General features: G+C 39.4%; 1 protein-coding gene across 3 annotated transcripts in view; it reads left to right on the top strand.

The window, feature by feature from the left end:
- Nucleotides 1-260: 260 nt before the first annotated feature.
- AMN1 (antagonist of mitotic exit network 1 homolog) overlaps nt 261-11,615 on the top strand; it is a 28,261-nt gene continuing 16,906 nt past the window's right edge. Inside the window, exons 1-4 of one of the 3 annotated variants that reach the window (XM_049822533.1) lie at nt 341-388; nt 3,605-3,715; nt 7,233-7,365; nt 11,038-11,182. In XM_049822533.1, the coding sequence (XP_049678490.1) occupies nt 3,651-3,715; nt 7,233-7,365; nt 11,038-11,182 (343 nt within the window). In that variant the 5' untranslated portion in view covers nt 341-388; nt 3,605-3,650. Of the gene's footprint in view, nt 389-424; nt 2,131-3,604; nt 3,716-7,232; nt 7,366-11,037; nt 11,183-11,615 lie in introns of those variants that run through there. The other 2 variants (XM_049822534.1, XM_049822535.1) reach the window with 2 other exon arrangements.

Raw genomic sequence — 11,615 nt, 5'->3', positions numbered from 1 at the left:
TTCTTTTACTTCAACACGAATTACACAATGTCAGGGAACAATTGGTTCCCTGTCGATTACATCTGTCCTAGACATTAAGCGCTGGAAGTGGGGAGAGACAACCCCTTTGTGCGAGATTTGGGGAGTTTCACAATATTCCAGGCCGCTTCATGAGGCACTCCTGCCGTTTCCCGCCACAACCCCTGAGGCGATCCCCGGGCGGGCCGGGAGCAGGACTACATCTCCCGTCATGCCCGGCTGCCGGAGGGGGCCGTCGCCATTTTGGCACCGTACTCCGGAGCCGTTGGGTCGGGGCGGCGCCGCGTTCCGCCCTCCCCGCCGCCGCCATGAGCCGCCTGAGCGGCGGTTGGGACCGTGCCGGCGAGGAAGTCCAGCTGCTCCTGGACCTGTGAGTGCCGCCCCGTCACCCTCCCCCTGTGCCCGGCGGCCCCCTTTCCCTCTGGGAAGTCCGGTGGGTTCAGGGGCGGCCGGGCGGGTCAGACAGCTGGCCTTACAGCGGGGCCGCGGCCTCGAGTAAACGCAGCGCCAGCGAGGCAACCCTCGGGACCTTCCTATGGGGGACCCCGGAGGAAGGGTTTGGCCAGGGGGACAGGGCAGGGGACAGGGTTTGGCAGGGCTTTGGTGGGGGTGGTAGAGTGGGTGACAGCGTTTGGTAGTGGTGGCAGGGTAGGTGACAGGGTTTGGCAGAGGTGACGGTTTGGGAGGAGTTACAGGACAAGGTGGCAGGGCTTGGGGAGCTGATGGGGTTTGGCAGGTAGATAACAGGATGATCGCTGACAGGTCTGGACGTGGAGGGATGGTTGATGATCCCTGGCCCCAGTGAATCCACTGAATGGTTTTTTGCCTTGAGTTTTTCATTATATCACATTCCTCTGTTCTTAGGAGGGAGTTAGAGACAGCATAGGGATAAAATATTTGATTGGACAGATGAAAATAGCTAGCAAACAATACAGTTAGTCTTAGACTTTTATTCTTCTTTTAAAGCACTGAAGATAAGATTATAGTTGCCATGGTGTAGCCAATAAGCTTTAGTGTTTCCTGTAAAGTCCAATAACAGTGAAAACATTTAAATGATCGTTTAAACTGCAGATCAGTAATATAGTCTGAGAATATCAACCAGCTTTTTGAAAAGAAAGCAATTAATCTTAATAAGCTCTTCTCTCAAACTAAATTTAAAATTCTGTGGCAAGAGACAGTTAAATGTAACTAGAAGATTTGGCATAGCTCACGTTGATTTCCATGTATCTGCATTGGTTTTGGAATATTTTCTGCAAATTTTAGCTAAGTAATCGGTCTAGATTTGCAGGTCCCTATTCAAGCATGGCTGCATTAGCCACTGAATGTCTTCAAGAGAAAAAAAATATTCTTAAGTTCATATTAATTTTTTAGATACAACTGATTTTAAGTACTACGGTATACAGTGACAATCTGCCTCCTTCAGGATGAATAGCCAGAAAAGTTCATCTACCCAGTGGCCAAAATGTAGGTGTCATATGATAAATATCTATTTAGCATGTAACTGAAGTGTGTGCCCTAGTATGACAAAGGACTGCTTGCCCATTCACATGATTCAATAGACATCCATCATAGAAGCAGGAACAGTCTCGTGGTAGGGGGACACGGGCCCCCCAAAGGCTCAGAAAGTCTGTTTGACTCACCCTAGCCAAAGGTAGGGTGCTATTTTGCACCCAGGAGGTTCTGGTTCATTTGGGATCTCAGTAGGAGAGGCGTGGGCTCTCAAGGCTAGTTAACTGGTTTATTGCATAAAGAATAGTAGTAGTGGAAAATGTGATAGCAATCTTAAGTCTCTTCTGATACTGAGGACCCTGGCAATAGCATCATGAGACAAGCCCCTTCACATTGGTCAGCATGCTGCACAGATCCCATCTGTGGTGAAGTTCACACTCATGGTCTTTACAGCTTTGACAAGATTTTTTTTTTTAGAAGTAAACAACTATTCTTCATTTCTGCAGTCAAGTAAAGGAAAGTTACATGTAGATATGCTGTTTAATCTCAAGACAAGACAAAGAATGTGGGTGGTGTAATCTACTTTTATGTATACTGAGTCGGATCCATGTACGGGCTTCTTGGTTACAGTCAGTCAGCCAAGTTCATCCAGCAGTCATTGAGGTACAGTGAAAACCCTGCATTCCTACACATCTCTAGGGGAACAAGTTAAAGGCAATCCTGGTGTGTGCTCAGGTTATGTAATGGTCACTCATGCTGACATACAGGTCTCTGCAAGCAAGGCCTGTGGTTAAACTCTGCCCAGATTCTGCTTTAAATTGCTGTCTACTCATTGCAGTGTCTTCTGCAGTGACCTGCTACAGGTGCTCTTATTACACTGTGCTAGCTTTAGTGTTGTTTTTTTGATGTGCTTCCACACTGGAAATCTTCCTTCTTTCCTTGCTTAAATCTGTGCTATGCTTCAGATTATAGAGCCTTAATATTTTGACCTCCCTAGAGTTTTTAATTCGTATGAGTTCAATTTGCTGTGATTTGGTGGCATTCTGGTGCCAGACAAGGTTCTGTTGCAAAAAGGTTGTCTGCAGAGACTCCAAAGTTGTGGCTTTACACTAAAGCTAATTTGGCTTAACTGTAGGCTGCTGCCGCCCCCTGCCCTCAACTACTTGTTTTGGCAGTATTATTTCTGTGACCTCACAGTTTAGTCAAGGGAATTTTCATTCAGATCAGATGCCATGCTGCAGCTGTGAATTTCAGAACCTGCATGACGAAGGTAGAGTAAAAAGTGGTTGCGGAGATAAGGGGGGGCATGGAACTAGCCTTTTCAACCTCTGTTTGGACTTTACATTTGGTTAGAGTGGTGTGTAATGACAGCTAAACTGCTAATAGAAATTAGTTACAAGGGTTCTGTCCTGCTAATAACTTTTCTCATTTTGCAGTACCCATACTTTTTTTGTTGTGCATGATTAACCTGTTAAAATGATAATTAAGACGCATATTACACTGCCTGCTTATGTTCTCGTGATTAACCTTAGATCTTAGACCTAGTAATTTCTCTTTACATGTACTGTAGCACTTGATACCATAAACAATTTCTACTTTTGATTGGTTATTAATCTTTTTACACTGCTTAATTAGTACTGGTGCAATGATTTTCTAGATAATATAACAATATAATTATACCAGTATGACTAATACTTGAAACTAATAATTATACAACTTTTAAACAAATGTGTGTAATTTTAGTGTATTGTTTCTTGTCTCATGCCAGTCAGGTGGTGGCCATCTATTTATGCCAGACTGTACTTTAAGCTTCTTACCTATGCTAACCCTTAGGCTTATTGTTTAACTGGTAGATCTTGCAGCAGAAACTAAAACCTGAAACAAATCTGTTAGTGTGTGGACTAGTCCTTTTGATAAGGAAATTATTTTGAAGATCTCCAGACCTAACAGAAAGTGCATTTATTAAGGTGTTTCGGCTGCTTGATGTTATCTGCTGCTTGTCTGCTGCTTGTTGGCCTTTGCCCCCTGCCCCCAAAGAGAAATTAGTACTCCAGAGGTCACATGCACAAGAGCATCATATTGGAAATATTTAGAAACGTTCTTTTTTCTTTTTTTTTTTTTTTTTTTTTTGCTCAAGTTATGTCTTATATTAGCTTCTGTTTCCTGAAGTTACTGTTCCCAAGATGAGAAATGACCAACTTGCACTTGCACTCCTAGCTGATGCAGTTTTTAAGGCCAGCATACTGAGGTATGCCAAATTTGTAGTTGGTTTACATAATTATGCTTCGTTGAAAACTGACTGTAGGAGTTGCAGGGCCTGCCGAATAGAGTGGATGCCTGGCAGCAAAAATGCTTGCTGGAGAGGTGAAGAAGGCAACTGGGGCAGATAACAGCTTTAGCTGTCACACTTTTAGGAGGCTGCTGTTAAAAATCTCTCAGAGCCCTGGCAGGTATTTTAAGCTGACTTGTTCATGCCCAGACATGAGCTCAGAACCAAGAGTGTTTCTACCATCAAACATGAGACTCTTGAAACAACACAAATAAAACATCAGATTTAAATGTGTTTTAATTAAGATTGTCACTACATGATAAAGAAGTGTGCTGCACATGTAAGTCGTTACAAGAGTATGTAGTTAGGTATTGCATAGGTTTGATTATTCCATGCGTCATTGATAGATAGCTTCTGTGTAACAGATATTAACAGGGGGCCAGCCTATTGCAGACTAATGCATTACCTAACTTGTCAGTGTCTTAACAAAGGCATCATAACATTTGCAGATGGGTACATCTGCATGAAAAAAAACTGAGGACAGAAGTAGAGCAGAAATTTCAAAACAGAGCTTCCTTTTGTGGTCTTACTATGAATATGAATTATCCATCCCTAAAGAATGCAGGAAGATGTATCTGTTTTGTTGTTTGCCATTAAACCAATTGTACTATCTGTTCTTCTGGTTCCTTTCTTCTTCTGATGTGTCCTGCTTCTAACATCTGTTCTGCTATTATATTTCATGTGACATAACTTAGTATAAGCTACACCTTGATGTAACTTAGACTATTTGTAGATTAATTAGTCATAAAGATCTAATTTCTGGTTTATGTATTAGAAGTATATACATTTGTCCTCTTACAAGGCCTTAACCCTGTCATAAAGCTTAAGGTTAAAGATCATATAGGCCTTTTCTGTTCGGCACTTCCTGACACATTTGGAACATGGAGTATGCCATTTGACACTTTGTAGACAGCTCTGAACTACAAACAGCTGGTGTAACAAGTTTGATAATGTGGAGCAGGGAAAAAGCAGTTGAGGGGTTTGGAAGAAGGAATGGTCTTTTATCAGGTCATTACAGGAGTAAAGCACTACTCAGTTTTCCCTGTCCATGAAAAACAGGATTCGTGGTTTCTTTCAGTAAATTAGGCTGGGACAGAATCTGTCTGCCAGGTGAATGCATTATACTCTTTACTTACCAGTCTTGGTTATTGCTGTGTGTATCCAGATCACATAAAAGTATAGAGGCCAACTACAGTAGAGAATTACTGTGCAATTACAGTAGCTGCTCTGAGTTTACTAGTAGGGTGAGTTAATGGAAAAATGTTGATTCTACAAAAGCAAAATGTTTTGTAGGCCAGTAATATTTTTTTTCAAAATTTTGAATAGGATTTAAAAAGAAAAGTTGGCCTAAGGCATCTAATTCAGGTAGCCAGGATCAACAGATAACAGAACCTCCAATTCAAAGAACTCCATCACTTATATGGACTCCTGTTAGGTTCCTAAGCAAGAGGGGGACAGTGAGGAGTTACCCTTAGTCCCCCATTTCAGTTCTCTCCATTTTAGTTTTGCTGTAGTGTAATCCTTTTTAAAGTCTTGGCATTTCCTAGATGACAGTGTGTTACCTTTTCAGTTATCTCTGGATGTTGGTTAGCTTCATTCTAGTTTATGTTCCTCGTTTACCTAGGGACTTGGGTTTTTGATAATAAAATCTCCCTTCAGAGAGTTGCAATTTCTTCCTTAAGGACCAGCAGTTGTCTTTTACCATATTAACAATTGGTGATTGCTCTGAAGGTCACTATGCTCAGGATGCTTAGAAGCTATTCATAAACTCTTCCCGAAGTTGCCTCTGGTGTTTCAGTAAGCCTGTGATTGTAATTTAAAGTTGCAGAGGTTGGAACATCAACATTTTATGTATCCTATGAGATATTAAAGTGCCTTAGGAATCTTCAAAAAAATAGGATTGCATAATTAGTGTCCCTCTATAGTACTCAATATTGCATAGGTGAACACTCTTCTGTATATTTGATCTTGAAAAACATTATTTCAAGTGTTCCACCTGGGTACTATTCCACATATATCTGGATAATATTGATCTCTGTTTTATTTTCCTTAAGTGAAGTTCTTAATGTTTTCTCCCCAAAAGCTCTGTTCCATCTGGAGTCTCTTAACATATTCTGACTGAAATGATCCCTTTTTCTTGCATTCACACAATAAAAATCCTAGGATTTCAAATCCTGTCTTAAAGCATCACCCAGTATTCTGTGATTCTAGTAGGCCTATTCATATTTATTTCTGCATAGTCCTTCCTGTTTGGATGAATACTTAAGCCCTGTGTGTCTTTGAGTTTTGTTTGCAATTTTTCATTCAGCAGTATCTCGTGATAGAAACTTTGTGTAAGTCAAGTTTCAGTCTGTGGCCAAGGGAATGGATTGCTTAGAATGGGGAAACAATTTTCACTATAATACAAAAGGTGCCCGGAGAGCAGGGTGTTTATGGTGTATAGACAATGCAGTATATGTTGTCATTATTGTTAGTTCAAAATCTCTAGCCCGGTGTGTATGATAATCAGGCTGTTTCCTTCAGGCTGATAAGTCGTTCTTATGAATAAACATGCAGGGGGAAGGAGGCCTAAAATACTGCTATTAAAAAAGGAATGTCTATACTGAGTCAAACCAATCAAATGTTTCTGATTGTGATAGGATTTCAACCACCTGTGTGAGAACCTTCATTCTCATCAGAGGGCAGCTTAATTTCTTGACCAAAGGGTAACGACTGAATTGGTGGTAGCATGGAACAGCTGGAAATGATAAGGCTTGCAGGCAGCATAGCTGCCTGCAGAAAATGACATCTTATGGTTTGATTGTTCTAGTACTAATAATGTAATGCCTGTTGTCCTAATTTCAGCTGGGATAGAGTTAACTGTCTTCCTAGCAGCTGGTACAGTGCTATGTTTTGAGTTCAGTGTCGATAACACTCATGTTTTCAGTTGTTGCTAAGTAGTGTTTAGACTAATGTCAAGGATTTTTCAGCTTCTCATGCCCAGCCAGCGAGAAAGCTGGAGGGGCACAAGAAGTTGGCACAGGACACAGACAGGGCAGCTGTCCCCAACTGGCCAACGGTGTATTCCATACCATGGGACGTCCCATCTAGTATAGGAACTGGGAAGTGGGGGTGGGGAATCACCGCTCGGGGACTGGCTGGGTGTCAGTCGGTGGGTGGTGAGCAATTGCCCTGCGCATCATTTGTACATTCCAATCCTTTTATTACTACTGTTGTCATTTTATTAGTGTTATCATTATCATTATTAGTTTCTTCTTTTCTGTTCTATTAAACCATTCTTATCTCAACCCACGGGTTTTGCTTCTTTTCCTGATTTTCTTCCCCATCCCACTGGAGGGGGGGGGAGTGAGTGAGCGGCTGCGTGGTGCTTAGTTGCTGGCTGGGGTTAAACCACAACACCTATTTTTGACTGTACTGTAACTTTCCTTTATTTCAGATGCCTTCAGTGTTTGACAAAGAACCTTTCCAGATATGCTGCGGATATTAAGTCATTGCCGCCCAACATAAAGGATAAACTGATTACGTTAATGAGTAGGCAAGGGCAAATAACTGATTCAAATATCAGTGAGGTAAGAACCCGTTCAAAACTATTCTTTCTGTGATACTTAATACACAAGGATGAACTAAACTAAAACTGTTTACGTGGGACAACAGATAAATTCAGGCCTGCTTACTCTGTCCGTGTCTTTACAGTTTTTTTCTTAAATGTCATAATGTCAGTAGTCCTGTGTTAGTAGCAATAAGATTATGTTTGTAGTGACAAGTAAATTAAAAATGTTCTCTCTTCAGTGATAATTGACTTCTGTGTAATCAGCTGACATATATTATCCCTTTCAGTACAGGAAACTAGACTCTATTGCAAACCAGCCTCTGTTCCTGAATGTAGTATGGTTTCAAGAAGCTAGTGCATAATTTAGTAATGAAAAGATTTCAGAAACTTGTTAGATTTCTGTTATCATCTATTAATATTATGCACATGATCTCCATATAATTTATTTAAATCTTGATTCTTTGAAATACGATGATGCTAGGGCTAGATATTGATAGGTGAAATTCTCTCATGCCTTTTGCTCACTGATGTGTGTCAGTGTTTCAAAATGAAACTAGTTAATGACTTTTATTCAGCTCTAAATTCAGGGGCACATCTATTTTGGTATCCATCTACTGTTACCTTGTTTAGCCTCAAAGGGACGCATGAGAATTGAGGAAAGCTAAAGGTTGGCCTTGGTGAAACAGAAAATCAATGACTCCCTGTTCATTCCTGCTTTGATGTGCAACTTGGAAGAGGCAAATGGTATCAGTTTCTCAGAGTCAGAATAGTGAAGCCACGACTAGAGGCAGAATCAGAAGTACTGTGGAAAACTTATAAACAAAAAAAATTATCTTTAGTATGCACTACTTTTTGATTGTACAAAATAAGTCTTTGAGTAAAATTCAGAGTCTTATTAATTTATCTTATTTTGGAAAATTTGAGTTGACAAAATTTGGTTTAGGCTATCTTTTCAGTAAGTAATCCTTTCTAAGCATCCTAAGAGAAGTATGTAATTAAAACCATATGACTGTGTGTGTACAAATGCACAAAGCCTATTAGGATATCTTTAGTCTGGAAACAAACTAGATGGTATAAGTTCCAATCTTTTCTTCTGTCTCTTTGTAAAATCTCATCTGTCTTTGTCTTCCTTCAGCAGTTGATCAGTGCCTTCTCTTGGAGCCTGTTTTCCATCTGACACTGTGATATTCTGTTCTGGTTCTTTTCTAATGTGTTTTTCCTTTCCTTTTCCTGCATTTTCCTGCAATTCTATCCTGAGCTGTCATTGCTTTTCTTGGGCATGTTATACCTTAGCTTTCTTTGCTAACAGTTTCCAGGTCTATCTCACTTGCATTTTGAAAAAAATGCTAGCCATGTCTTGGATTCTGAATTCATACTGTTTCTCCATACCATTTTGCTCCTCAGTTTTCCTGTTCTTTCATCTTGCAGATATTCTTGTTGCTCAGCATAGTAAAAATGGCATATGTTGTTTAGCTCTTCTTCCTATTCCTTGCTCACATCATGTATAACCAAAGTATTCTACATGTGACACATTTGCAATGTCTCACTTAGTCTTCCATATGGATAAGGAATGTTTTTTCTTTGCCATTGCTTCTGTCCTGCCTTTTTCTTTCATAGTCTCCACAGTATTGCTGTACTGCTGACACTATAGGCTAGACCTATTCTCCTGGAATTTTCCAGGCTACGCTATCTCATTTGCTTTTGTGCCTGTCCTTTCTTTGGTGGTGTTTAAGCATTTTGCTTAAAGTTAAATTTCTTCCAGTTGAAATTCTGTTAACCTGCACTTATACATAAACTTCTATTTCATCTCTTACCTCCCTGTTCTTACCCAGATTTGTGTTACCATGTTTGGGGTTTTTTTTCCCTTACTCTGCTTTTTTCTTGGAGCAGCCTTCCATGACACACACTCTAAGCTCCTTATTCCAATTCACTTTTACCATAAAGATCTATAAAACCAATCAGCATGTGTCCACAGGATATAAGTCTATACTTTAATGTCCTGTACTCTGCATCTAAACAATCTTTATCTAAAATTCCATCTTCTTTGAGACAGATTAGATTTTAGTATATGCATTCAGTGACTATGAATCTGTGAATAACAGTAGAAAGCAAACCTCTAAGTAATACCTGAGTGTGTGAAGAATCATGAGCTAGAGAAGCTTAATAGTCCAGGTACTTTATATAGGCGGTATTCTGATAGTATTGTTGCTTCTCATTTAGACTTCCTTGCATCTAATGGTTCTTTTTCTCATAAGATTTCCCATGTGGCTTCAAAACCAGCAGTTTGCTCACTTTTGTTGTGTCCTAGGCAATTTGTAATTGTGAAAGAAAGCCAACAGTCAAGGAAAGCATCCTGAAAAAATGTTGATGGTGACTGTGGCTTTAAGCATGTCATCTCTGGGTTTGGCTGGTTTACTTCCTTAGCTAGGAATTCAGAAACATGAGTGAAATAAGAGCTGAATGTTATCTTGTGAAAACTACTCACAAGTGTATTGTGGGATATGTTGGTGGTTTTGTGGCATAAAGAGACATATTTGAGGATTTTAACATTTGGGGAGAAAAAGCTGTCAAAGTTGTCTGAGGTCTGCCATTCATTTTGCGGAAGGGTTGCGGTTACAATCTACTAGAAGTTTTTACTTTTTTTCAAAAGGCTTATTTGACTTTCTCAGTAAAGATTTTAGCATTTTATATATTTACAAACCAGAAAAACAGTATTCCTGGTAATATCTTTATTGTACCTGTTAGAATGGTGAATGTGAGAAAGCAGTAGGCCTTTAACAAGCCTGTCAGCTATGCTGTCATCTTTGCTTGTGTATGGAGATTTACCATATGCTTTTATCTTTGTGAGTTAACAAAGGGAATGACAAGCTGGAGGAAGTAACATAAGGTAATGTGAAAACCTGATCTAATGTTTGCCTATTGGTCTGAAGGACAGCTCAGCAAAGGTTTAGATTGTTTGCACAAGAGGGGACTATAAACAGTAGTTATTAAAAAGTAGTGAGAATCCTTGAAAATTGAATTAAAGGTAAGATATATGGTTATTGTTATTAAAATCTGAGGCCTTCCATTGCTTTGGGTCTAAATTTCATAAATGTTCTCTTGGGAAGATTTCACAAAAACTGTAACCTATGTCTTGTGGGAATGAAAGACCCTATTTAATGAGGATTTGTTAACTCGTGGTATGATAATGAGATTGCTTGTTTATGTGAAAAAGAGTGTGTGTAGGTGAGAAGAATACTCTGGGGCAAAACATCTTTCAAATATTACCCTTACCTGTTGAGTGGATTTAAGTTTTGATCACAGTATTTTTTTTACACGTTGGATTTCTGCCATCAAAGTTGTGCTAGTTTGAGGGTATTATCCTTGGTAAACATATCTGCTGGCAGAAGCGCTAGTGCTAGCAACTGTACCATCAAAATAGTACTTTCACTGTTTAAATGGTATTGTTGATGTGCTCCTACTCTAGATGTGATCACAGAAACTGAACATTCATGCTGTAGGAGATGAACTGTTGTGGCAAATACACCATATTTTCTTTAGAGTTTTTAGTTCCTAGGACTGGTAACCCCATCCTCTAGTGAATATTTTTAGAAGTTCTATGTGATGTCTAACATTACAAGTATTTTAGATAAAAATATGCATGTTCTATGACATAGCAGAGTTTGACTGAAATGGTAGGTTTTCATTACAGGTATTGCACCCTGGTGTAGAGTCTCTAGACCTTCGAGACTGTGATATTTCAGATAATGCATTATTGCAGCTTTATAACTGCAAGCAACTGAAAAAAATCAACTTAAATTCTTGCAAAGAAAACAGATTGGGAATCACTTCAGAAGGTATGTTATCTGTGCACAGATAACTGGGATCTTATTTCTGGTTTATTTTTCTCGTTAGATTAGAGTAAATTGCAAAAAATATATAGGGTAAATATTGCTTAAAAAAATCCCCAATGCCACACCAATACTAATTAAAAGTCACTTCAGTGGTGTAAATTATAGGCCAAGAGCACTGATTATCTTATGAAAGGAGCTATCAGGTTACTCTCTTGCTAGGTTTCTGGTAAAACTATGCTACATTTGACTGTATTTTCCACTTCACCTTAATTATTCCTTCCTCAAAACTTGTTCTAGAGCCTTACCAGTACCACTGGGGCTGAAGTTTCAGGCTTGTGAGTTCCTAAATTACTTTTTTCCCTTTTTTAATTAAATGTATTTGTTATCAAGTAAGCTTATAGCATCTTCTCTGACTTAAAAGACTTGACTTGCTTTA

Source organism: Accipiter gentilis, chromosome 18, assembly GCF_929443795.1.
Source record: "Accipiter gentilis chromosome 18, bAccGen1.1, whole genome shotgun sequence".
Taxonomy (NCBI): domain Eukaryota; kingdom Metazoa; phylum Chordata; class Aves; order Accipitriformes; family Accipitridae; genus Astur; species Astur gentilis.
The sequence above is the reverse complement of the archived record's forward strand: the minus strand, read 5'-3'. Positions and strand labels throughout refer to the sequence as shown.